This window comes from Syngnathoides biaculeatus, chromosome 22 (genome assembly GCF_019802595.1).
Source record: "Syngnathoides biaculeatus isolate LvHL_M chromosome 22, ASM1980259v1, whole genome shotgun sequence".
In the NCBI taxonomy this organism is placed as follows: domain Eukaryota; kingdom Metazoa; phylum Chordata; class Actinopteri; order Syngnathiformes; family Syngnathidae; genus Syngnathoides; species Syngnathoides biaculeatus.
In genome coordinates this window covers 18,214,323-18,240,642 of record NC_084661.1, presented here as the reverse complement: position 1 = coordinate 18,240,642, position 26,320 = coordinate 18,214,323, and the positions used below count along the sequence as shown (strand labels likewise).

The window sequence follows — 26,320 nt, the reverse complement described above, 5'->3', positions numbered from 1 at the left end:
GTTACAGTTAATGATCAGACATAAAATAAAATTAATTGTGCCTGGATAAACATGAAATTAAATATTTGTAAATGAAAATCAATAAAATATAAATTACCTTAAATACTTTTCAATTGAAATATGTTTGAACTGATCAAAAATGTCATCAAATGTTAGATATTAAAAATATTAAAGAAATGTCATTTAATGAAACATTTCATCAAGCTTAATTGCTAAACATATATGAAAACATAATAAAAAAACATGATGAATGCATAGTATTTTAAAAAATGGACTTTGTGTTCTATCCATGGCTTGACCAAAGCTAAAATGTAAAATTCATTTCCAAAATAATGTCAAAGTATTTTGTGATCAGGGGCCTTTAATTCATTTCCATCATTTTATCGTGTCAATCGAGCGTGACAAATACAATCAACCAATTGATATTAAAAGATAATCACGCAACCTGATGTGGTCGTCGTCGTCGTCATCATCATCATTATTATTATTATTATTATTATCATCATCATCGTCACCGGTGCCACAATTGCAGAGGTTTGCGTGTTTGTGGCCCGGCAAAGCCTTACGTAAGCCCCCCCCCCGACGGATGCACAAAAAAAGCACAAACTCATACTTAATACGGCCTGCTAATACTCTTATGGCAGAACGTAATCCACAAACACGAAATATGGATGCAGGCAGGCGGATAATTGTGCAATTCGTATGATGGATGATTGACAGGCCGCACTGGGCTCCTGCTTTACGTAAGAGGATTTGCCACCGTTGCACAAAAACAACTTCCTTTTGTCCTCTTGAGCCCCAATTTTTTTATTTTTTTTTATTTTACTTTTTATGTTGTTTCACAAAGGAACACAGATTAAGTTTTTTTTTTTTTTTTTTTTTAAAATAGCAGAAAAGTGAGCGTGCCATTTTTTGGGAAACAAAACAGGAATGTTGTTTGAAGACAAGAAAGTGATCGAGGGAAATGTTTGATTAGCTTCAAATTAAGTTTGACGGACATCATTAAAATAAAGTTCAAGTCTGCTTTGTTTGGTTCACTTGGGAAAGCTAATGTAACAGTTAGTGGCTAACTAGCGTGTGCTGCTGTTAGCGGTTTCCTGCTAACTTCTAGTTGCGATTTATCGTCATTTGTGGCCAATATTCCCACTTTCTTATCCTAGCTTTCCAAAATATTCTGCTTGTCTGTTTTTCGCATTCATTTAAAGACATTTTTCTGGCAACCAACTTTATTCTACTAGCCGAATTAAAAACGTTAGCATCGTATAGTATCACAACAAACGGATGAGGTTCTGAAACATGGCTAAAGCTAACCTAAGGTAGGTTTAGTTTTTCAGGGAAAATGTAAACCCTCCTGCTTGTTTTGGTTCCTCATCAAAAGTCGATATTTTATCAAGAGACGGTCATTAGTGGTGGCGAACTCAGATGTGCCACTTTTAGCTTTGTTTAAATAGTTTGGGTTAGGGTTAACGCTAACTAACCCTTCACTCAAAGTCGACATGATGTCACTACCTAGATTAAGGAACAATTGTGAACGCTAACGTCAAAACTAACAGGCGTAAGCATGAAACATGTCCAAATACGGTCACTTCGTGGTCCACTTGCTCGAGCTCAACTCTCATTGATTGAGCTAACTTTTATCCAGCAGCTAGTGGCCAACTTTCAGTTGCTAATTTTGCCATTTATAATTCTGAAATGGCACTTTTTCTTTTTTTTTTTTTTTAACCCTCATTCTCATTTTAAAAGAATGTTAGAAATAAATACGAAAGAAAAATAATATCTAAAAAAAACCCAAAACATTCCATAAGTAAACTTTTGATAGCACGCGAGCTCAAGTAACAGTGTACTGTAAGTTAGCATTTGGCTAACACGGCAACAAACAGCCGATGAGGTGAAAGGTTCCCAATTGTGGTGACTCCAGAAGTCAGCAGGCCGTCCGACTTCCTTCCTGCCTTCGGAGGTCACGTGCGGTTGAAGGAGATAGTGGGAGTTGTAGTCCTTTTTTTTTTTTTTTTTTTTTCCTTCTCTCCTCCCTCCCCAGCTGGCTGAGCCAAGACAAAAGCCTGCACGAAAACAAATAAGTCAGTAAATGAGTTCCATTTAGTGGGTAAGAATCACCCAAAATGAGCAACGTTAGCCATGTTTGTCCCAGTCAAAGCTTGTGTGAGCATTGAAAGAACAAATACCCTGAAGTGGTCGCCAGCCAATCACACCTATGGGCAATTTAGAGTGGCCAACGAAGGCAAGCGAGTTTTTTAGGATCTGGGACGAAAGCATGCAGTTGTGGTGGAGGCAACGTGATGATGATGATGACAGTGGTCAAGTGGCAAGACCTCACTTATGATGATTTCCCCCCCCCCCCCCCGTCACGTAATACACAAAGTATGATTTCAACAGCTGCGCCGATCATGAATCAGATTTCAACGTGACGTTAATCTCGTAATCCGATGAGATGCTCCCGTGTCTGGCGTCCTACTTGATGTTCTGCTTGCCTTCCGATTGGCTATTGCAACGGCCAATTGGGATCCAAGAGGCGGGGGGGGGGGGGGCCGGGCGGTCTTGGTTGCGGTACGACCGCCGAAGATTGTTTGTTTGAAACTTTCATTTGGATTGAGTCATCTTGTTGGTCCGTTGAAAAGTGAACCAAATGATTTGTGAATTCGGTTCCGGTGTCGCATCATCGCCGCGGTCACCCGCCGGCCGCAATGCCGTCCCGGTGGCTCTGTTTCCGTGGCAACCGCCGCTCCCATCAACGTTAAGTTGCACTTGTGGCTCGCGGCGGCATCGCTACGCGAATCCTAAAAGTAGGACGTTGTCAAGTGGAGGGATTAGATGAGATTTGAGTTGGGATTCAAATATTTATTTATTTTCATATTTTGTTACATAAGTCAATATTACTATCCATCTTTATTAGGTCTCATAATTTATTTTTAACTAAAAGCAAATTTTTGGGGGGTGAATACTGACTTTTTTTTTTTTTTTACAGGGGTGCATCACGTCATCTTTTCCGGAATAAAAAAATGAATCAGAATTGAATTATTTGATGGTTTTGACTTCAATACTATTAAATTGTGACTTTTTTTTTCTTTTATGATCCCACCTGTTTTTAACCGGTCCTCTCATTTTCTTTTGATGACATTTATGGAGGGTCTTTCTCCTGTTAGTGGAGGAAAACCCGTGCTTATTTTTTAAAATTTTTGGCTTCTTTTCGGATTCGTTCATATATTTTTCCCGCCGTAATAATTTGGGCGCATCCGTTATTTGCAAATTTTCGGTGTTGGCGATCAACGTCCTTGACGAATAATGGGGGCTCCACTGTATTAAAAAAAACAAAAAACAAAAAAAAATATATATATATATGCATTTAATGTGACCCTTTTGAGTGTAAAGTTGAATTTATTTTTTAATTCACTTGTTGAAATAATTTTTTCCTTTAGTATTTTAACTGGCTGTAACAAAAATGGAAGATTTTGGACCCGAAAAGTTTGATAGTGCTTTAGTAGTAGATGGCATTTTGCCAGTCTAACTCCCGATTTCAAGGGCGACGTCACCTCACCCGTTTCGACGCCCGCCAAGCGGGACGGCGGCGAACGACGGGAGGGTCCCTGGGCCGCCCCGGGTTTCGGGTCCCCTCACACCAGCGTGCTCCTCTTCTCGCGATCTCGGCTCAGGTCGGGCGTCTGCGGCTCGGCCGCGCGGTCGGGCTCGTAGCGGGCGGAGGCGGGCGAGTTCTGCATGACCACCAGGCGGATGGGCGACTGCCCGGGGGGCGGCGGGACGTTGTCGGGGGCGTACTCCTTTGTGGGGTCCTTCCCCCGGCAGTCGTACAGGATGCAGGAGATGAGGAAGACCAGTAGCAGGATGACATAGCTGGCCACCAGGATGATCAGGTTCAGCGTAACCGGGTCAATCTCCAGGTAGAATTCCATAAAACCCATGCCGACGCTTCATAGCGCGACCCGAGGGTCCGCGGGGCGGGGGGCTTCCGGGGCCCTGCGAGACGCCGGTCGGCCAGAGGTGAAATGCGAGCGGGCGGAATTAATCTGACCAATGGTTGAAGCGGCTCGCTTCTAATAACTTAAGCCGCGCCGCGCCGGGCCACGCCTGGCGCCGTGACGTCGCTCGGAGGGACCGGAATCAAAATAATCGGCTGGCAGCACCTTTGGAGAGCGCTGCGGCGAGGCTGGCGGCAGAACTTTGGACTTTGTAGCGTTTTGCCTTGTTGAGTAATCAGCGGGAGAACGGGGTCCAAGAACAGACCCTTGAGGGACGTTGCTTAAGGACTGTTCAGCAGTATATTCTGACCTCCTGGATCGAAAGCAGCACTCGGCGCCGACGGGACCAAAATTGACACCATTACTGAGTCATGAGTTTGGAAACCTGATTGAAATTTGTCAAGAAATTGCTGACTTGGTGGAAAAATACCTTTCCCAACTGAAAAGGAGTTTTGAGCATGGAAGCGTCCAGCGCTCTGTTTTTTTTTTTTTTTTTTTTTTTTTTTTTTAGAAGAGGGGAAAAGTGTGAGTTCTGATTGGTGGTCTGAAGGAAAAAGAAAAAGTTCCTCAACAGTGTCGTCGTGCATCTGGTGCTCATCAGAGCGCCCTGAGTCTCGTCCAGATGGACTCCATGTGAGTCAGCGAACGCGTCGTCGCCTCGCAGGAAGTCCAAAAGCTCGTCCAATAACACGGACAGGAAGTAGCGCCACCTAAGGGCACGTCCTCGCCAGCAGATGGTGAGCGCCCTCGTCCAAATGGAACCAAATTGAAACGAGGAAGTAAATCCACGCTGACGGACGTTCGACTTGAAAGCAAAGCGTCACGTGGCCATAACAACAACAAATAATCCATTTTTTAACAGGACTAAACCTGGTTAGCCAGAGTTGGGCTGAAAGGCGGACGACGCCCTGAACTGGTCACCGGCCAATTGCGGGGCGCATACAGACAAGGGCGACCATTCGTACTCGCGTTAGCAACGTCGCTGAGCGGGAACGGGATATCCTGAACCGGTCGCCGGCCAATCGCACGGCACACGGAGACCGACGACAGGAGAAAAGCCGCGGGGGGGGGGGGGATTCGAACCCTCGGTCCTCAGAACTGTGAGCCCGACGCTTTTTACAGCTGTCCCACCGAAGAAAAATGTTTAGTTTGTATTCATTTATAAAAACAATTGTACCATAAATGACATCATTGTGGAACGTCTTTGATGTATGAAATAATGGGCAAGTTGCTCCTGCGTGCATTTATTCAGAGACCCGTTTGGTTCTGCAGTAGCTCCCGTGAAGGAGGCGGGCCGGGCCGGGCCGGGCCGCCTGTCTGGCTGCGTTCGGCCCCGATTTTGGGGGGTGACCCGCAACCCGCCTCCGGGGGTCAGAGTGGAGGCGGCGGGCGCGGACGGGCGACAAACGTCTTCCTGTCGTCCGGTCGGCGCCTTTCATGCGGTCTCTTTGCGTGCCGGGCCGTTTCCGCGCGGGGGTCTCGGGTGTGATCAGCGTTGGGGGGGGCAGTGCCACTGTGCTCCACCTCAGGAAGGGAGGCCACGGATGGGATATCCCCTTCCAAAGAATCCAAACTCCACCAATCCTTCACTTCACTCCCGCGCGTCACTTCATTAGGTACGCCGGCCGACATTTGGAAATATTCATCGTTGGAATCTGGGCAATTTTTGGCACTCTACAATTTCATGTGGGGTCCCAAATGCCGTAATTGTACAGTTCCATAGACTTAAATGTTTCTTTCAATTTGATCTTGAAAACGTCATCATGGAACAATTTGAACACGACGCCGCTCACCGAGAAACAATCACCGACGCTGAGCCAACCTTAAACGTCATTTCATGTGAAACTGAATATGGCATTGTTATGCAGTTGAATTGTATTGTAAATGCCATAATTATTTAGTTTAATACATGATTATTAGAATTTTTTTTTTTTTTTGCGATCCAGCATTTTGGATATCATAATTCCATTCTGCCCAAAGTGTTATCTAAATGATTATTTTTGCTGCATTTATGATAAATATGAGCTCCTATGTGGAAAGAAATATCTTTGCTTTCAAATGTCGGACTGACGCGGTTGTGATGTCTCGCAATTGGTTAGAGCGTCGCCGAGGTTCCGATCCCTCCCGTGTGGAGTTTGCATGTGTGTCGTCCCCCCCCCCAAAATCCCAAAAACAACAACACTCTAAATTGCCCGTAGGTGTGACTGTGAGTGCGACTGTCGGTCTTCATGTGTTCTGTGATTGGCTGGTGTGTACCCCGCCTCCTGCCCAATGGTTGCTGGGATTGGCTCCAGTGCGTCCGGGAGCCTTGTGAGGATAAGCGGCAGAGAAAATAGACGGAGGGATTGTCAGCCCGCTGTGGTCTGGTCGGGATGAAGTAAGGCCGGTAGAAGTAGCGCCCCCCCCCCCTCCCCTTCCATCTCTCGCCACCCATGCACACGAGTCACCAGTTAACATAAACATCAAAGAACAATTCCAAAAACCAACTTTGGGGTGACTTTATTCATAGAAAAGCATCCAGTTGTGCAGAATGTGACGCATGAATAAATAAAGCTAAAAAAAAAAAAAAACATTTTTATTGACTGTTCAATTTTTGTGGTAGATTAGTATTATCATTAGAAATAATAATACCGTATTCCTCTGGCAAGAAAGTTCAGTATTCTGCTGGCATTTGTGCGTGTTTACATAAAAAAAAAAATACATTTATATTCAGAGCGTGGGCCAAAGTTAATCTCACAACCGCGTTAAACTGTAGTACCAAGACTGACCTGTGGAAGGCAGCATGGCGCAACAAGTTATCCAGAGGAGCGGAAAATATACAGTAAAAGAAGTATGCTGACTTTGATCGCAAGTAGGGAGAATGTTGCTGAAAAAATGGTTTTGATTATCGTTATGTGTTGAGCCAGTTTATCGGAAGAGTCACTTTTGTCAAAAAGGATCACGTAATACAAAGTACCATTTCTCATAGCAGCAATTATTAATTCAAACTTATACACTCCTTGAAAGTTACATTGAGTGTTTTGATGGACAGTATTTATTGAATTCAAACTTTGAGAGCGAGTTCATCGTGACAGCCTGATGCTTAATGTTTAAGTTAACCTCCTGACCACAGGGGGCGCTGCACAGCAAACCAACAGGAATAGAAATATTGGGAGATTTTTTTTTTTTTTTAATTACACTGATTGGCCAACCTACTAATCAATGAACTAAAAAAAAAATTCAACGTTTAAAGAGGCAACTTTTTTTTGTTTTGAAACATTCAAGTTATGCTGACTTTTTTTCCCATAATGTTATGAATTTTATCTTGAAGTTGTAGTTAAGATTCCAATGTTTGTTTTTGTTTTTTAAACAAAAAATATGCCCCTTATTCTCAATACCTTACAAATTTTTTTTTTTTTTTTTTTTTTTTTTTACAAAAACAATTCCTTCCTATTTTCTTCCCTCATGAAACTTTTGACTATTCTTGATTCTCGTAAAATGCCAATTTATTATTTTTTTTTCTCTCTAGATATTCCTTTTTTCACGATGCCGTTTGGGGAGTGTTTTTCCAATTTAGGGTTAGGCTCATCATAAAGGATTCCTTGTGAAAATGTCTCCTCTGTAATCTTTGGAGTCCCAAAGTTTTCAAACTCCTCCTCCGGCAATTTCCCGCAAGTGGTTTTTCACGCCCCGAAGTACCCCGGGCCCGCCACGAGGTCGGCCTGGCTCTCCCTCCTCCTGCGGTCGCTGTCCCCGCGGGCCCGCAGCCTCCAGCAGGTGGCGCTGGCCCCCAGCAGGCCCAGCCCGGCCCCCAGCAGGACCAGTCCCAGGACGGAGATGGTGGAGCCGTGCGAGTTGAAGGTGTAGGCCACCCCCGTCACCACCACGCCGGCGATGAGGACCACCACCCCGAAGGGCACCGTGCAGCGGTAGCAGGACATCTCGGCGCCCCCGGTGGCCGCGCTCAGGACCTGCGCCTCGTCGGCGTGCGGGGCCCACGTCGCCGTGACCGCGGCGTCGCGGTCCCTACCGGGCGAATGGAGCTTCTCGTAGGAGAAAGACGCCAGGTCGCCGCCCTCTGACGGGACCGTCTTGCCGGCCAGGAAGAGGTGGGCCATCTTCATCGGCCAATCGCGGAGCAGCTGGGGAGATCACACGGACGACTGACACCTTGAGTATTTGGATTTGGCCGTGCGCGCGTCTCGCGTTAGCCGCGTCTGATAATCCAGCCTCCGCTGACTCGAACGGGTTCTGTTATCGGTACGTCTGTACCCCGCCTTTGAGCTGTGATCATCGGGTCCTCGCCGACTTTCGATCATTGGAATGTGTGCACTGCATCCAATAATGTGGCGCAACTGGTTCAATCACGCCTGGTCTAAAAACGGGTCCAATTGTCGCGTTGATGGAGACACAAAATCGGTCAGCTTGGCGGCACGCGTGCGTAGTCCGCGTCAGACCAGATCTGATTCTTGCCGACTTCATTCGGAGAGGGCAAATGGATCCGGCCATGTTTATTATTGTAGGGCTCTTTCGAGATATGCAATAATCACGCGGGGCGCCCGAGTATCGGTACGTGTCTGATAATCGTTCTTTCGGTACATTTGAATTTTGAGGAATTTTCGTGTGGTGCGCGGCCCGGCATTCAAATGATCGGATTCGACTTACGAATCGGTCGAAATCGTATTCCTTAAGTTCGCCAAATAATTTCTTTGGCGATCCGTCGATCCGCGCCAGCGACGTGGCGTGACGATCGCAACACTTCCGCGCTCTTCCACTAGATGGCAGAAGGCAACAATTAAGCATTCAGGCAAGGAGGCCGTCCTAATTTCACGGTTTCTGTTTAGCGGTGTGCTGTAATATTTTCCCAAGTTCAAGTATGTGGCTTGTCTGTATAAAGGTTGGCAAACGCAGCTGGAGACGACGTTTCACGAACGTGAGCACCACCGAAGAAGAAGAAGAAAGCGGCAACTAACTGCGCGTGACGACAATCAATCAACTCACGACTGAAGTGTTGGGTTCTTCATCTCCTTTCCTTGCCTCCAGGTTTGCGCGCCGTCCCCTCCAAACTGGAGTCGGAGTGAAGATGACTATCAATAGACAGCGCGCCCCCCCCCCTCCCCCCCCCCCACGCCTCCCCGGCCTCCTCCACACAGCGGCAACTTTTAACTCTTTCCTGCCTTCATATTGCAACGGTACTGTACGGTCGTGACTGATCCACAATTGGCGGCGTACGTCGATAGATCAGAGGATTCTGGCGGAACCATAGAGAGCGCTGGGGGCATGTGTGTCTCCCCCCCCCCCAATTTTTGGCCTGCTTTGTCTTCCCGGCCCTTGCGTAACTTTGAGGGTGCGTTGTAGCACATTTCCAACAAAAGGGCAACTTTGCTCTTAAAACGTAGTCCACGTCACTTTCATGTAATGACGCTTCTGTCAAGCATGGGGGCACATCAAAGGGGGGGGGGGGGGGGGGGGCCCCAGTTCTGCCCGCTCTGGCCAGGGCGCTATCATGAACAAGCGCTCATCTCGTTATCAGAGTATTGTGTTGTAGTCTAGCGCTCGTGTGTTCGCTAAGGGGTTAAAGTGACTCACAGATCCAGATCCTGGTTTCCATGTTCCCCCATCCAACTGGGAACATCTGGCCCGCTTACCCCCCGCCCTCCCCAATGTTTTTTTTTTTTTTTTCCATGCTTGGATCGTCAAAGGCTTTGCTTGTGCAGCAGGCGGCGGCCCCGCTGACCCTTTTGGTCCGGGGTCAACTCATCTGAAACCATCGGGCTCTCCCTTCGAGAACAGGTCAGAAGAAGTGTCGAGCCGCTGCTCCTCCGCATTGAGAGGAGCCAGATGAGGTGGCCGCTGGGGCATCTGACACCTCACCGGTGAGGTGTTGTGGGCACGTCCCACCCGAAAGAGACCCCCCGGGACCACCCGGGACACGGAGGAAGAAGTGGCTGGGGAAAGGCAAGTCCGGCTATCCCTGCTGAAGCCCCGGAAAAGCCGTAATGGATGGCTGGGCGATCGGAATTTGTAGATCGAGATTGGTCCCCAAAAAGTCCCCAGAATCCCGTCAATTCGGGAATGACAACGTTGCGAGGGGATCAGGACCGTCCCGGACTGAGAATAGGAGAAGAAGAAGAAAAAAAAAAAAAAAAATCAAGAATTCTTAAGACTTAGTTATTACGCATTGGGAGATTTTTGTTTTTAAAGCCCAGATTCTTGAATAAGTCACCCCAGTTGGGTTAGGGTTAGGCCCCCAAAAAAGATTAGATTTTTTTCTGGGGGGGAGGGGTCATTAAAAATAAAGCATTTTTTTCAATCCACGAGTAGGTGGACCCTCGGGTGCCTAACTGAATACATTTTCATATGTAGTATTAGTTGTTGTTGTCCAATCTCGGCTCCTGAACGAGATGTGGTAAAATCAGTAGTTCACAGATTTAAAAAAAATGAGAATAATTAATAATCCTTTGCATGGCGTTGTAGCGTTTGCCTCTGCCTTGCTTCATTTGTGTTCCAAATGCTTGAAGCGTTTTTTGGGGAATGCTGCCACGGCGATGCTATTTCTTAACCCATCTATGGCGTTTCTTACTGGCGCAGCTTCAAGCGAGCAGACTTTTCACCCACAATGTAATCCGACGAGGGCGTTTGGGAACTGGGAGAACTTTCTGGAAGACTTCCCGAGTCTCTGGTAAACCGCCGCTAGTTGTGAGCCGGCGTTCAGCATCGCTCCGTCCTCGGCGCAGGCTGCGATGCGCGTCCGAGTGCTTGACGAATGTTTGGCAAGACTTGAAGGCCAAAAACCAAAAAAAAAAAAAAAAAAAAAAAAAGATTTTTCTTCTGTTGCCCTGGAAACGTCTCGAGGTGTGTTTGACAGTCGGCGTCATGGAAAAAACTCGTCTTTGTAGGTGTTGAGCGTCCAAAGCAAACATTCAGCCCTCAAATATTTGACATTTGAAGTTGAAATCACAACATTTGAAGTGGATGTAGATAATAATTAGGTTCACGTTTTTACAGTTACATCAATAGTTAATACAAAAATTGAATGAAGCAGTTTATTAGAACATTTACATTTGATTATGTACCTAATAAACTGTTAACAGGATACGTTAAATGATGTAATATTTTTTCATGTAAATGAAGTTATTTTAATGGCAACTGACCAACTGAAGTAAATATTAGTTTTCAAATAATGATTTCAAATCTTACTGTGAATTCTGAGTGACGCAATCCACGTAGCATAATAAAGTACAGTACTTGTTTGATGTCATCGTTAGAAATACTGTAGTCACGTGTATGATTTATGGCTTTTCCCTGTAATATTTCTTGGTTAGTCACCTTAGTTTTTCCGTTTTGCTTCTGTAAAATAGATGTACATCTTATCAATTGTCACTAAATGTGTTCATTGATGTATTGCCCATATTACAAAACATTTGTTTAAAAAAACAAAACTTATTAGCTGGGTTCATATTGAGTGGTTTTAATGTCCTGTTAAAATAACATTTTTTGACTTAATGAATTGAGGGCAGCCTTTTTTTTTTTTTTGTAGGTTTCCGGTTTCGACCATGAGAATTTCCATTGCTGCCCTCTGGTGACATCTAGTGGCGCGAATACAAAGGACACCTTCTTTTGCTTCCTTGGGACTTTTTATATGATTCCATCTTTACATGAAGACAGCAGGTACACATCAACACTCACAATGCAACTTGCACTTGTTGACGATATTCATAATTTGACTGTATGCCGCAATTTGAGGTGATAATGGGCGAAAATTGGGATCGCGGTGCAACGTAAATGTGGCTGACGCTACACGCTAAGACGGGAGCAGAAGGTCAGCGTGGCGAGCGGGAGGCCCGGCGGCCTTCACGTCCTGCGGAATCCCGTCAAGATGGCGTCCAGGCTGCGAAAGGCTCTGTAGAATTCGTCCTCCGTTTTGGCGCCTGCGAGTTGACACATCAACGGCAAACGTTGGCGTGAACTGTGGCGACCGCTCATCCAAACGCGCTAAACGTACATTTGCAAAGCGTATTCCGTGACGTTGGATGCACTGATTCCCAAACGTCGACGCATTTCTATAGGCTGTAGGTGAATGTTTTTGTGTTTGTTTTGTCCAATCAGCTTCCAGCCTCGATGCGTCGCCGTAATCTGCCCCAGGCAAACGCTCGTCTTGTCACGTGACTTTCGACAACATCAGCAACGGCCGTCGTTGGTTTTGAGCAGTCACATTTCAAATTCAGCCAAAACGCCGGCAGCCGGCCCTCGATGACATCGGCGTAGGCGACGGTAATATTATTTGCCCCATTGAAACAAATATTACAGCCCAGTTAAGATTGCAGTCATTATTGCAAGTTTTTTTTGACATTTGATTTCACTTGATTTTAATCAGCCCTCAACGCTGCTCGTGAAGTTATTGGGAAAACGAGCCTGACCGTGGGGAGGGAAAATCTGCAACAATGAATTTTGGCATGCAAGAGATCTGCTGAAAAGACGGGTTCCGCAAATCCCGTCTGTGACTACGCGAGCGTTTGCTGTATTACGACTCCATACGTGCGTATCTTCTCTTCCCAGCTAAGCGGCTCCGTGTTGTCAACTTACCGACCAGCGAGACCGAACCCGAGGAAAAGATGGACGCCGTCATGCCGGGGCGGAAGTTGTACTGGAGCGCGGGGAACAACTCCGGTTCGTAACTGTGGAAACAAAGTCCAACAAACAAATATTGAAGTGGCATGCGAGCGTTTGGGTCTTTGCTAATTTCCCTCCGCCAATCAATGGGGTCGCATTATATGTTAGCGTTAAGCTAGTACCCAATATTTTGGTGTGGAAAAAGTCAACTTCAACTGGGAGCGGCAAAGAGCTTGAAGCAAGCACGCTTTGCCTCTTAATTTGGGGAACTCCTGATCGTTTTGAGAGAGACTCAGTTAAATGTGCAGAAAAAGTGTGGGAGGAGCAAAGGTATTTTCAATGTTACGCCTACACGCTTGACTGAACAGAAATCTTCGGTGGGACAAAAAGGTGACAAGTATGCCGTAAGAGGAACGCGTAAACAAGCGCACCTTCGCAAAGAGAGTGAGTGCGCCCGTTAGCTGACCTGCAGTGGTCCTGGTGGGCCAAGAACAGATCCTCCAGGTTGATGGGGAACGTCTTGCAAGTGCCGCCGATGTTGAGCACCTTAAAGTCCAGGAAGCGGACCGGGTAGCCCAGCTTGAGGATTTTGAAGGCGAACTTCCTGGCGGCCACCCGGGACTCGCCCTCGCTGGCGGGCGACAAACAGCCGGGATTCAACCAAAAGCGGACGGACGGACGGACGCGGGGATCGAATCGCGCACCTCTTGGCTCCTGTGCAGAACAGGATTCCCGACTGGAAGATCCTGGCCGTGGTTTGGGGCTTGCGGATCTTCATGACGAGCGACTTGAAGACCTGACCCGGCAGAAATTGAAGCTCAGTGGCGTTAGCAAAGCTACGGGAACGTTTTGATGGGGGGGAAAAAAAAAAAAGTCTTCAAAAATGTTTTTAAAAAAAACAAATCAAGCCAAGGCTGCGGCCGTGCCCGTTGAATACGTTGACGCCACGACGACCAGGCAAATATGTCGTCTTAAAACCTGCCCTGGCCGCAATCGATGCCAGCGTCTTCCAAAATCGGTCAAGCGGAGCCGTCACGTCAGACTTGGAAAAATCCAATCCCAAAAATGTCGCGCCACCACCTTTCTTGCCCCCCCCCCCATTATTATTTTCCAGCTGCTTAATTATTGCCAATGAAGTTTTTGGTGGTACCGTTGACAGGTGCTGCACATTCCACGAGTTCCGAGCAATGAACTCCAGATCCAGATCGCATCCCAGCTTCACCGAAGATGTCACGTTCCTGCACAAAAGCCCCACATACTAGTAGTGCATTCCAATGTCCGTGCACTAGTTCGCTCTTTGTCCTCACTCGTGAGACCGCAACACTCCTACCACACGCTAGTACAACTGCGTGTTACTGGCGAGACTGTTCACCAGTTGGCAATTGCATACTACTAGCACCACTTTTGACATTCTCTATGAATGAACATGCTAGCGGCACGCAGATGTTGACGAAAGCGCAGTCTCGCTGCACAAGAGCGCAGAAAGAAATGTCAAAACGATAGCGGTTCGATCGCTTTGCTAAATTGTTACTAGTCAGAACAAAGAGCGTACGCCGTCATGAATATCGTTGATGCTAGTGCAAGGATTCAGCACGTTATATAACTCATGAGCTAAACTGCCTACTGGTGAGGATAAAGGCACATGCTAGTTGGCAAAGGTGAAGATAAAGATCACGTTTATGGCATAAATGCCTTGACATCTTTGATAGGAGCGCAGACAAAACTTTACTCGTAAGACACTTGCTCTACTACGACAAAAAGAGTTCTACGGGTGTGCTGGATGGCCTTACTAGTGCAGACAAGTACAAGTTGCGAGTGTAGCAGGGTGTGGTCGATTACATATCCTCGCTAATAATGGAGAAAACCGCTCAGTGAGCCACAGTTGTTCAACTCGTGTTTTGAAATGTGAGGTGGACTCAAGTGAGCGGTCAAGGATATTGAATTGCAGTCATTCAATCATTCTGAGAAACGTTACAAGTGCGCTGAAAAACAGAACAAAGCTTCCGGCTTTCCTTCAGCACAAATTGTGGTGAGAGCATTGTTGTTGTTATGATTATTGTTACAGTGTGTGTGTGTGTGTGTATTACTATTATTATTATTATTACTGAATCTGCGGGCCCGTGCGCGGCTTGGCGGTCCAGCGGGCGGCGGGTCTGCGCGTGGAGGAGGCAGGAAGGGCGGCTTGCCGGGCAACAGCAGCAGCAGCAGCAGCAGCAGCAGCAGGCGGCGGCGGGGGCGGCTGGGGCTGGGGCTGGGTCTGGGGGGGCTCCACCACCACCGGGAGGAAGGAGGCCACCGGCTCGGAGCTCCTGCACAGGGCCTGCATGGCCAAAACCCGGCGGTCGTTCTCGGACAGCTGCCGGCTTTCCACCGCCACGAACATCCTTAAAATGTTTTTTTTTTTTTTTTTTTAAATGAAAGAAAAAGCGCCAGGGGAGACTTTGGGGGGGGGGGGCGGTCTCCGGGGGAGATGAGAGGACGGCAGCGGAGTCCGATTTCCACGCGGAGCCGCCCGCGCCTGGCATCACCAAGGAAAGGGATCCGTTTCAAAGAGTTTGACGCCACACAAGCGCCCGACGACAATGACTCGGACTCCCTTTGTGACGTCACGGGCCGGTTCCGGCAAGACTTGTCCTTTGGCAGGACCGCGACAAGTAAACGAGACGAGATCAAAGGTGGCTCGCGAGCGGGACTCGTCCTGATCCCAAACAGAATTCTGGAGGTCACAACAACTAAATCCCGGGTTCCCAAACTACGGTTTGCGGCCCACAGTGTACAACGTGAGAAGAAAAATGGACCCTTGTCCCATTTGTGCTTGACGGGGGGGGGGCACACTACTGTACTAAAAACTTTTTTTTTTAAATACCGTAGAACTGTTCTGAGCAGGCAGAAATGCGACTGAGAAATTTACAACTAAATACAGAATGATTGATTTATTTGCGTTGCATCTTCTTGGTGTCCTAAATGAGGTCGCATCTCTCCCAGTGGAGCTCAATGCTGCCCCCGATGTCATGGCGCAACTTGGTATTACACTTTGAAGGTCTTTAACTGTAAGAATCTCAAAAAAAAAAACAAATCTGGGACCCACCCATGACAAGTTTCCCCCAATGAATCAAAGCACGAGTGTGACCACATGAAATTATTTGGTCAAAGTGTGTTTTTTTTGGGGGGGGGGGGCGGATGTCTTTCCTTCCTTCCTGCCGTCTTATCTGTCAAGATGAATTTTTTTTTCTTGTTCTTTTTTGTGCTCTTCTTGTCGTGTCCAATGTGCAGGCCCATTCCCTCCCCCTTTCTATTTCTCTTCCTCACGTTTTCATTTTCCTTTTCCCTCCTTGGGCGCCTCCCTTTTTGGCCTTCCCCTCCGTCGTCAACTTGAGCGCTGCCATTCTGAGGTTTTTTTTTTTTTTTTGGACCTCCGGGCTCGTGTCGGGCGTCCGTTTGTCCTCCTGGCCGCGGGCCCGACGTCGAGTGCGCGTCGGATCGCGGCCGCGGGCCCAGATGTCGCTGGGCCGGCCCGGGAAGGTACCGCAATGAAACGTGAGCCCGGTCCGTAATTTTGGGGATGTTTTACTCTGGGCAGGACAGCCGACACGTGAGCAGGCCACGGCCCAGCCGGAGCAGATGTTGGAGCTCCGGGAAAACAAGGGGAAGCCACGCCGGGGACGCCGAGGAAAGGACGCTGCGAGACGGTGAGTGGAGACGTGAGGCAACGTCACCGCGGACGCTTTTGCGCGAGATTTCCTGGAAAAGCTCGTTTGGGCACTTTGTCTCGCTCCGTCGACCCAACGTGCCGAAAACGCCGTCACGCCATTGACAATTGCGTCATTTGACGTCACAACGCTCACCTCGCACGTGTGTAGTCAAACTGCCTTCAAGTTGCGACAGGAAAATGTACGCGAAGCCCTTTCCGTGGCGACATTTGACCCCGGCCAAACCAAAAGCCGCGAAGCGGGCCAGACGTTTGTCACAAGTGCGCAAGCTAACCAGCAAAAAGCTTTTCGTGTCAGTCGTGTGACGAACGGTCAACAAACTCCTTAAGAAACTTCGGATGCAGCGGCGAAGATGCGGCGATCCCGACACAATTCAAATGTTTGCCAAAAAGCATGAAATTCGGCTGACGTTGGCTACAGGGACAAAACGGCGCGAGCGACGGCACTTTGCGGTCAGCCGCCATCACGCTAAACAAAGACTCCGACATGTCTGCTGTGTATTTACATTGAATATCTCATCGTCTATATTTGGGCTCCCCAAAAAATATTTCAAATAAACGGAACTTTTCCACGAATGCATTCGAAAGAAAGTGCTCATTTAAAGTGACGGTTCAGAAAATGCAAACAAAGTCCGATTCAGTCGCTGTCTGAAAATCACTCAAACTATTGAGGATTACCTTTCAAAGTAAAAGCTGACATCGTATCCGGATCTCTGGTAGAAGCTAGCCGGGAACGAAGTCTGCTGGTCTCTGCAGATATGGCCCAAGATGTCTGTGGATTCTGAGAACTCTTGCGTGCTGTTGTCCTCACGAGAGTCGCGGATCTCCTGCGCCTACCTGGCGGCGGACGACAAAGATGACGTCCAGGCGGCGGGAGACGAGAGGTAAGACATCTTGGAATTGTAGTGCCGACCTACTTTGTCGAATCGTACTCGAGGATTTGAATCAGTCGAGCATCTGTGCCGTACTGGATCCCCTCCGACTGATTCGCCACCTTTGGCTCCGCTCGCAGCGTTCTGGAGATGCTGAGCTGCTCCAAGTTCTCGGACTTGGAAACATGGCTGTGCATGCCCTCGTCGCTCCTGCTGCCGTCCCTCCTGGACTCGGCCCCGACGTCGCCGTCGTCCTCCTCCGACCGCCGTCGCTCCGCCTGCGGCGATGCCGACAGGTCTGGAACTTGAAATTATGATCTATGCGTTTCCCTTCATGTTTCTGCCGACGCGGGTCGGGTGACGGGAATGCCGCCGTCTGTCTCGGCTGACTGCGAACCGGTCGCCGCCCGATCGCAGGGCACGTAGAAACAAACGACCGGTGAACGCATGTTTTAGGGATGTGGGAGGAAACCGGAGTACCCGGAGAAAAGCCACATTGGGTGTGCGTTGCAGCTCCCTTTTGAAAGTGGCACAAAGAGCCGACGGGCAGCACTTGATAAGCGCCATATCGATAGCGACCGCTGCAGTCTTTAGTTTTGCGCTCTTGTTGCACACTCGCCGAGTACGCCGACAGCTCTGGAAGGAGAACTCGCTGACTTGAGATGGAAATTATGGAAATTGTGCTTGACTTTTTCGTTCCTTGACATTTTTACTCGGAGCGGAACGTACCAAGCACCATGTTGACGTGGAGCGAGCTGCTGGACGTTGTCCTGCGAAGGGAAAAAAAGGGAAGTTGTGAACGGCGCTCGTGGCGAAGTCGCAGCTACGTGGTCTCAGGGGCCAGGTATGAGACGCGCCCGCTGGGACTGCGGCTATCGGATATTTGTATTTATATCAGACGTTATTTGAGCGATCAGGAAAAAAAAAAAAAAAATCTTGAACACAACAAAATGCCCAAGTGAGGTGCGTGTACTATTATTGTTGTCCACTTGGGGTCGCCGTCGTCATGTAGTACCTGTGACTGGCTTCAAGAGGCGGAGCTTGGCCAGTAAGTGACGTGAGCGTCAAGAGAATGAGAGTTGAGGTTCGGCCGAACTGTTAGCAAGTCTTCTCGTTGGCCTTTGTTTTGTGGGGTCAAATGTTTACAACGTGTTTGACGAAAAGTGCCTTTTGGCAAGGTTCCGATACGAGTCGTCGTCTTTTCCTTCGTACGGGGCCGCCACAGCGCCTCGTGTGGGCCTCTCCTGTCTCCATCAAGCGGCACTTTTTTCTCTCCAAAACATCCAAGTTGTGCTGGCCCAGGAGCTCGCCGAGCTCACTTCGAAGATGGTCGCCATCTTCATTTCCACTTCCTGTCGGCTCTTCGTCCATCACGGCTGGGTTCTTTTCTCCGGCGTCTCCACATTGCAGAACTTCAACTGTTGCGGCCGGGTCGGGCGAACGCGGCAGCGCCAATCGGGGTTTGACGTCGTCTGAGCGGTCTCCATATGGGACGCATCAAAACTTGATGTCCCCCCGCGGGACGTCTTTTGGACCGCGTCTGTGGGAATTGGTCTCCAAGAGCGTTTTGAGGTCAGAAGGTTGCAACTCATCCAGAGCTTTGATGAAACTCGCTCGGGGAACAAAAACAAAACCAAACAAAACGCAGAGTTCCCACAGTTGGAAGGAGTTATGAGATCCAGCGACAACCGAGGATGCGTCGGTAGCACTACATGCGTCCGACTAGTTCACGCACAGTCGAAGTGTACCAGGGAGACCGTTAAATAAACGTCATGTAAAATATGGTCGATGAAATATGTTGTCGACTGTCCAGCGGGACGCCCGAGCGGGACGCCGCCTTCCCGGCCCCGGCCTTGAGCGAGGAGACGGCCGTCCCGGTGACGCCGCCGCTGCCCGTCCTCTCGTCTACGCCCGCCGGCATAAGGAAGCGTCGGCGCCTCGCCGCCGGTCCGGGAGGACTTCACTGGAAGTCAACAGGTGGGTTGTGTTGAGGCCCCGCCCCGTCACATTCGCTCGTCCGTCCTCGTCTCCTCGATGCGTCAGGGGGAACAAAAAGTTAAGTGAAATCGTATTGCTGCAAGAAATTCCCACGCAAACGAGCGAGGACCGTCGCCGATATAGAAATGAGCGTGGCGGATAAGTCTGGGGGGATGAATGAGTCCAAACGCGGCCGACGATGAGAAACATCGCTTCAGAATCATTCTGATGCACGCGGCCCAATTTTGAATGCTGTTATTTGTCGAGTGGACGTCCCGCAGTGAGAATTCGGGGGGACGGAGTCCACAAATAACCCCCAAAGCCAAGAACATGTGAATATTGCCGATGCACTCGGTGAGTATATCGTTTCATCGTTGCAGTAAACGTCGATTGGGGGGGAAGAGATATGTGCAGACGAGCGAAGAATGTCGAGTCCAAACACGCTCGCACCGCTTTTGTTTATCAAATCGAGAGACTTCCTGTGTTGATGGCGGCCGCTCGTTAGCGCCGCCCATCACAGGCACGTTAATGAGTTTCCTGTCGTGCATCAAAACGCCTTTCAAATTTTTCGCTGCTTTTTGCTCTGGGGCTCAGAAGGTCAGCAAAGTAAGGCCCGTGGGCTCAATACAGGCCGCTCTGTTTTTTTTTTTTAATTTATTTATTTTATTTAATCTGCCGCACGAAAAGTCGCATCATCCAGAGTCCTGTTAAATTTGTTTGAGTTGAGCTGTATTTTCTTTAACTTGGGTTAAGTCAAATGTATTAACAGTTTCCATTTCGGCCTCAAATTTGTTTTTTGTAGAACGATCTAATTCAATAATTGGTTTGTTATTGTTAGTCTATCGTGAATAATAAAAGACATCGGTGACATTTTCAGGGAGTAACAGCCCCTCCCAACCCCGCAAAAAAATGCAAATATGTGAAATAGTGACTCATAAACCAGGAATCTGCATTAACTTAGGGTTCTTGGGCGAGTGTTTTCTCATCTTCCCACCAGAGGGCGACAAATGAACGTTGGGGGTGGAAAATGAGTCAACGCAATTATATGGCCACAAACGTCAGGTGGTCGTTACTAACACAGAAGTTATTAATTAATACCTGTATAAGATGACATTACAAAGCCGTTAGCGCATATGTGATTTTATGTTATGATATTACATCGCCATCAGTTCTTAAAGGCTGCGTTGCGAGGCCTTGACTCGTTCCCGCCGCCCGATTGGTGGCAGTGAACTGGGTTCAACTGGCTTCACAGCAGGTAGCCATTTTGCAGCGAGTCAAAATCCTTCAGAAAACACTCAACTTAAAAGAAAAAAAGAGAATATAAAACCACTCCGTCAGCTGACTCGGCATAAAGTGACCAAAACAAGGTCTTGTAAATTTGACGCACTACAGAGAAGACTATTATTAACAAGCCCGCCAAAAATAGAATGACATAAAAAAAATAAAAAATCAAATCAAAAATTCACAACGTATGTGAAATCAAGCTTCAAACAATGTAAAATGCCATAGGTGGGGCAACAAATAGAATCAGTATCACGATGTTAAAACTCTTAAGCAATGGGTATTTGAACACAAATAGTGGAGCATCGCACGTAGACAGAAATACGGCTGCACTTACCGGTAGACATTCTTTTTCCTCTGCAAAAAATGACTGTGGAATTCTGAAGAGTTTTGACCATCTTCGTGTTTGTTGGGTTACGTTGCGCCAGGTGGCCAAGGAGCGCAACAGACATTGAATTGAAGCAAAAACGTCTGAATTCTTCCCATTCAATGCAATGTAATGGATACCGTGCGGTGTTTTGACGCAAAGCGAGGCGCACGCACTCCTGCTGTCGTCTGATGCACTTTTAATGCCAGGGCGGCCCGCAGACATCCGATCGCGCGTGGAAATTTGAAGGTGACAAACGTCCTGCCGCGAAACCCTTAACGAGGTGCTCCTTCACACCGGGCACAAAAAACATCCCAACAAATGTTTCTCTCGTGGGCGTGCAAGCCTTCTTGCTCAAGGGCCTCGTTCCATTGTCTGGTGGCGTTGAACTCCACAAGCTTGCACTGTTCTGACGCCATTTTTCTCGAGGGTTGGCTTTCATCGCGTGTCGGGTGACTCTGACGCGTCTCCGGTTTCCCTCGTCCAGGTCCGCCGGGGTCACCCGAGGAGGGCGGCCACCGCCCGGCCCAGCGGGCGCCCGTCAGGAAAACGCTTTCGGCGGACGAGCGACTTCTGCAGCCGGCCGGCGCCGAGCGACGACACCTGAAGCTGCTGGGCCGACTGGAGCGAGGACGCAAGAAGCTGCGCGACGTCCACGTGAGTTCGCTTGCGGGTCAAAAAAAACCTCGGATAGCAGCGGAAATATGTCAGAATATGCATTTGTGGTTCATTGGCGGCTCTCGTCATTGCATTGGAAAAACAACAACAACAAAGATTGAATTACTGCCAACAAGCTTTTTCTAGGTTGCTTTCCTGCCCCCCAAAAAGAAAGGGGGGGGGGGAGAAAAACCCCAGAAATAATAGATTTCGGGGGGCGGAGCAGCAGCAGCAGCACATGCCTGAGCACAGATATGCAAAGGGTCCGGCGGGTCGTGACGAGGGTGCTTTTGCTCGTCTTGTCTTGCCAGCTTGGTCTGCCTTGCTCTACAGACCAACAGGGCAGGCGGGGCAATCCGCTCGAGGTTTATTTTCATCCACTGGAATCGAACCGTGCACAAACCTTTCGAGTACGTTTGTTTTTTGTGTGTTTTTTGGGAAACCAGTGTAATAACTAAAAGAAGGCTGTAGGTGGTGCCGTTGCACTGCTCTGGCTCTGTGATCAGCACAGGTTTTAGGTAGCGGATAAAGAATTAGGCGGCTCGTCTTGTCGCATCCATCGTGGCAAGAGAAGTAGCGAGACGGAAACCGGCCACATTCAGGCGCTTGACACTCGAGCGGCGAGCACAGCGACGCAAATCAACTCAGGCTCGTTGTCGAGGAAAAGATTAGCTTGGCCTTATCATTCTCGTCGTCGTCGTCGTCGTAATTTGCTTTCAGGTGTTAGAGAAGCGTCAAAGTCACTGCTCTCTTCGGCTATTGATCTACTTTTTGTTCAAAAAAAAAAAGCTAACGAGCTAATTTTCACGGTTTCTTTTAGTACTTTCAGTGCTGATACGACACCAGCCTGTGCACAATAACATTCTGCAGGTCTTGCAAGATGCTCTGAAACAGACGTGGAGGCACGTTAGGGGTGTGTAGACTTTTGTTCATAGGAGATCTTGTGCTCAATGTGTATTTTTTTTTGCGTGGACAACGGCGAGTCGCGCGTGCGTCGGTGAGTCACAATCGCCAATTGGAAGCTTTTAGCAGAGTCCCAACTTTTGGAGAGTCTCAAAGTGAGCCGCTGAGGTCGCGCAAAAGCCCCCGTCAGGCGTTTGGATGCCGTCGCCGGGCGACCAGACGAGGGCCACTTTGTTGCCGTCATTTTCTGTGACGCCCGCCGCCGTGACTCATTTTGATGGCGGTTATTCATTTGTCGTAATGACGCTAATTGTCGAGTGAAGTGCAGAAGCCGAGGGACGGCGGACTTTTGGGGTTTGAATCTCCGCTAGTTGGGCTTCCTCGCGGGCGGGGCGTTCATGAATTATCCATTTTCTCACGTTTGGTCGTCTGCATGTGCCCCGCGGCTGGCCGGCAAGCGAGTCTACGGTCCGATCCCCGACCCGCGGGACGGAGGAGAAGCGCCAGAATCCAGATGACATTTTTGCACGCGAGCTGTGGTGGTTATGCAAGGCCGGAAAAACATTTGTAGGTCGAGCGGCCGCAGTTAATTGATCATCAAATTAATCAACATGTATTTTGACAATCCACCCGTGGCGTGGAGACCTTGTTCAACATAAAATTGTCCAAATCGTCAAGATTTCATCTTTTTAGCAAATACTGTCATCCTCCAAGAAAGAAGACAAATCATCTCCGTGCCGAAAGCAAAATAAGAAGCCGATTTCCCGAGAAAACCACAAAATCAATCATAAAATAAAGATGACTTGAATCATTTTGAGTAGCAGTCTTGCGTGCGCAAAAGTGTGCTCCGCCTTCTGATTGGTCGATCGTTCGAGGGAAAGAACTTCCTGGGGTTGGGGGTCGTAAAAGTTGGAAAGCTTTTTTTGGGATGTGGGATAAACTCGTTTCGAAGGATTTCTTGAGAGTTTTCAATAAGTGAAGTGGGGGGGTGGGGGGGGGCAATTAAAATGACTGCTAAAATTAGTAAAAATGGAAAACAATAAAATGAGATTTTCTTCCGATAAGGCGCCATAAGCAGTCAAAACCAACCAGCGCCGACGTGCCCATTTTCTCGCTCCACGTTTTTCTTCTTTGGCGCCGTAAAGTTGGAAATTCTCTATTTTTGACATACACTTAAAAAAAATGACACTATACGCGGGTGTGTGTGCGTACACAATTCGCAGTGCTGAACGTGCCGCTAAAAGCCGTAATTACGGCAAACTTGGATGGCAGTAATTGGACCGTCGTATTACCCAGAAGGAAGAAGTGACATTTGAAGAAAATGAGGTGTAATTGCCCAAAGGTCGTCATGAGAGGATGAGGATGAGGATGAGGAGGAGTCTGCTGTACTCGTGTGTATGAGTTGGCAAACGGACCAAAAATAACATCCAGACACGAGAGGACGACGACGACGACGGCGGCGGCGGTCGCGCCGTCGGGCCCAAATGAACTCACACAGCGGAGCCAACGTTTTTGCCTTTTTTGGGCTGAAGTCGCCGCATTGTCGGTTCCTTTTGCTCAGTTCCAGAACACAGCTCAGAAAATACTTTCCATCAGAACAAATATGACCAAGCATCCCGTTGTATTTATTCACGTGTAAAAAGGGTCGCTAGAATCCCGCTTTCAGTTTAACGACGACGATTTCACCATCACTCGAGACTTTCATATCCCGACCTCACCGAATCGCCTCGGAGCGCCGTTAACGACGTTGACAACGCAAACTCGTCTCGAGTCGCGTGACCTCGCGGCCGAGCGAATGCTCGATTTCCGGGCAACGCGGCCACGTAAACATCCCCAAAAGCCCGAATGGAAAATCCCTCCAAGGCCTCTTCGCCTTATTTGCCTTTCGACTCGTTACTGCGGCGACGCGTCAATCCTCTCTAGCGCTAAAACGAAGACAACTGCATGAGACCAGAACTTTGGGCGAAGTCCATTTAGAGTCATGCTAACAAACGTCGGAGAACGCAAAAGGAAATGTTTGAACTAAAAACAGTGCTACAACACATGTAGACAGACAATATGACAATAGTCAGTGGAGTACATCCTCGACAAAGAAACAAACAAAAGAAGGAATATTTCTCTTGTTTTCGCACTAGTTGCAAATCTCTTCTTGATTTGGGACTGCTTGACGTCCCCCCCCCCCCCCCCCCCCCCCCGAGTGGCCTCGTCACATTGGACAAGGAGCTGCAATATATTATATTGTGGGAGAATCTGGAACAGATTAATGACATGTCCATTCATTTCAATGAGGAAAGCTGACTTGAGATACACGTGTTTTGAGTATGTAGTGGTAGTTTTTTGGTCTTTGGGCCCTTCGGCCAAATCGCTTTCCGTATTTCTTGCATTTCGTTGTCATCGGGTCGCCCCCATTTTGGGAGGTTTGTGCCGAGGACACCAGCAGGGGGCGAGCTCGCGCTGTCGCGTTTGGATTCAAAATATTTGATAGCTGACCCGAAATGAGTTTATTCTTGTAAAGTTCTGCCTTTTCATCTGGAAGCCTTTATTCATAACAACAAAATCTGGACCGTTTGGAACGTTTTTTTTTTTTCTAAAACAAAAAAAAATGTATTTTTTGAAAGCTTTTAAGTGGGCCAATTATCATGTAATGGGAGGAGATTTTGTTATATCGGTGCTGGTCACTGTGTATTGTTATGCCAATTGGAAAAAAAAAAATACATATTTATATGTAGAGATGCGGCGGAGGAAGTGGTCAGAGCGTCGGCCTCACAGTTCTGAGGTCCGGTGTTCAAATCCCGGCCGCGCCAGTGTCGAGTTTGCATGTTTTCCCCGCTGTCCCTGCGCGGTGGGCACTTTGCGCTTTCCTCCCACACCCCAAAAACTCTAAATTGCCCGTAGGTGTGATTGCGAGTGCGGGATTGGCTGCCAGATGAAAGCTGGGGCAGACGGCGGGCCTTGTGAGGATAGGCGGCTTGGCAATTGAATGAATCCATCCATCGGTCCGTTTGTCACGATTTGTCGGTGGGCTCGGGCGCGTTCGGGATTGGCGTACGCGAGCTGTTTACTGGGCCGCCCTCACTCGCCGTCTCGTACGCAAACGGCGGCGCCCGAAGAAGTTCCCGCCGGGCTCGTCGTATCGAGTCAAGCGAGTCTTTGTGAGCAGCGGCGCGTCCCGATCCTCAGCGGGGGCGAATATTAGCTCCATAAATTGGGCCCGCCGTCTTCACCCCCTCCAAAACGGGACCCGCATCGACGCGTGCGAAGGGCGGCAGAGAAGAGAGAGAGAAAGAAAGAAAGAAATCATCTGCAGTGCAGCAGCGAGCGCAATCGGCTGCCGCATGCGTCCGGACGGCGCCGCTTTCGCTTTCTCTTCCGGCAGAGTTTGACCAGCTCTTCAAATATTTCACGCAGTCCAAATGTCTTCCGCAGATGGTCAGAAATCATCCAGTTTTACCGAGCTGGTCCAGAAACGACGATTCCTTCGCCAGAATGAAATTCTTTAAAGGTATGCGGCGGCAAAACAATTCAGCGCCGCTCAGTCGACCTGCGTCGCCACCTGTTGGCAGTCAAGAGTGAACGCCGGACCGGCTCGTCATTATTTCATCAGATTTCAGCCGAGGGGCCCGCTTTATAAAATTCCGGATGAGACCACAAACACCAGCGGAGGATTTCACAGGCAAATTTGCGACGACGGTGGTCCAGTTCTTTTATGGAGTGCGCGACAAAATGCCGACAAGCCAAACGTCATTTTGCAAGAGAAATGGAGGAATGTCGGAAGGGCATAAAAACAAACAACAACAACAAATGGGGATTGGTTGTCACGGTAACGACCATCCACAACACGGCCTTTTGTATTGACGCCACGCCCATTCTGACGGGCTTCACGTTCTTCACCTTGCTCAGGTCCAAAACTAGTTTTGACGGAGCCCACCTGCACTCTGCCCATCAAAATAAGTCGGATCTGCACAATGGC

General features: G+C 48.5%; 4 protein-coding genes across 13 annotated transcripts in view; 1 reads left to right on the top strand and 3 right to left on the bottom strand.

Moving 5' to 3' along the window:
- Positions 1 to 3,386: 3,386 nt before the first annotated feature.
- Positions 3,387 to 5,000, bottom strand: si:ch73-256g18.2 (small integral membrane protein 36). The gene has a single exon (XM_061809757.1). It carries the CDS (start codon positions 3,933 to 3,935, stop codon positions 3,630 to 3,632), a length of 306 nt encoding a protein of 101 aa, XP_061665741.1. The 5' UTR covers positions 3,936 to 5,000; the 3' UTR covers positions 3,387 to 3,629.
- A 2,500-nt stretch (positions 5,001 to 7,500) lies between these two features.
- Positions 7,501 to 9,053, bottom strand: LOC133495290 (transmembrane protein 100-like). Its single transcript, XM_061809754.1, has 2 exons — positions 8,973 to 9,053; positions 7,501 to 8,113 (listed from the first exon to the last, which is right to left on the bottom strand). Exon 2 carries the CDS (start codon positions 8,093 to 8,095, stop codon positions 7,655 to 7,657), a length of 441 nt encoding a protein of 146 aa, XP_061665738.1. The 5' UTR covers positions 8,096 to 8,113; positions 8,973 to 9,053; the 3' UTR covers positions 7,501 to 7,654.
- Positions 9,054 to 11,577: 2,524 nt separating this feature from the next.
- On the bottom strand, positions 11,578 to 15,128 carry LOC133495287 (uncharacterized). Of its 2 annotated transcripts, XM_061809752.1 has the most exons (6): positions 14,690 to 15,014; positions 13,735 to 13,822; positions 13,289 to 13,380; positions 13,051 to 13,215; positions 12,558 to 12,649; positions 11,587 to 11,902 (listed from the first exon to the last, which is right to left on the bottom strand). In XM_061809752.1, the coding sequence occupies exons 1-6, from the start codon at positions 14,965 to 14,967 to the stop codon at positions 11,826 to 11,828; spliced, it is 792 nt and encodes a 263-aa protein (XP_061665736.1). In that variant the 5' UTR covers positions 14,968 to 15,014; the 3' UTR covers positions 11,587 to 11,825. The 2 variants fall into 2 exon arrangements, with proteins under 2 accessions (XP_061665735.1, XP_061665736.1); XM_061809751.1 differs by lacking the exon at positions 13,735 to 13,822 and having other exon boundaries at positions 11,578 to 11,902; positions 14,690 to 15,128.
- Positions 11,619 to 26,320, top strand: part of ankfn1 (ankyrin repeat and fibronectin type III domain containing 1) — a 31,439-nt gene continuing 16,737 nt past the window's right edge. For 4 of the 9 annotated variants that reach the window (XM_061809745.1, XM_061809747.1, XM_061809739.1 and 1 more), the window contains exons 1-7: positions 12,531 to 12,641; positions 13,744 to 14,613; positions 16,165 to 16,273; positions 17,050 to 17,177; positions 17,306 to 17,461; positions 18,979 to 19,142; positions 21,278 to 21,447. In XM_061809745.1, the coding sequence (XP_061665729.1) occupies positions 17,062 to 17,177; positions 17,306 to 17,461; positions 18,979 to 19,142; positions 21,278 to 21,447 (606 nt within the window). In that variant the 5' untranslated portion in view covers positions 12,531 to 12,641; positions 13,744 to 14,613; positions 16,165 to 16,273; positions 17,050 to 17,061. Of the gene's footprint in view, positions 11,643 to 12,219; positions 12,246 to 12,530; positions 12,642 to 13,743; positions 14,614 to 15,232; positions 15,365 to 16,164; positions 16,274 to 17,013; positions 17,178 to 17,305; positions 17,462 to 18,978; positions 19,143 to 21,277; positions 21,448 to 26,320 lie in introns of those variants that run through there. The other 5 variants (XM_061809742.1, XM_061809743.1, XM_061809740.1 and 2 more) reach the window with 5 other exon arrangements.

Coding starts and splice junctions, on each gene's coding strand:
- LOC133495290 (XM_061809754.1), bottom strand. CDS start 8,095: ATGAAGATGGCCCACCTCTTCCTGGCCGGCAAGACGGTCCCGTCAGAG.
- si:ch73-256g18.2 (XM_061809757.1), bottom strand. CDS start 3,935: ATGGGTTTTATGGAATTCTACCTGGAGATTGACCCGGTTACGCTGAAC.
- LOC133495287 (XM_061809751.1), bottom strand. CDS start 15,109: ATGCCAGGCGCGGGCGGCTCCGCGTGGAAATCGGACTCCGCTGCCGTC. Junction 13,381..14,689: donor CGCACGGGCCCGCAGATTCA/GTAATAATAATA, acceptor CTGCCGGGTCAG/GTCTTCAAGTCGCTCGTCAT. Junction 11,903..12,557: donor GGGTTCGGTCTCGCTGGTCG/GTAAGTTGACAA, acceptor GTCAACTCGCAG/GCGCCAAAACGGAGGACGAA.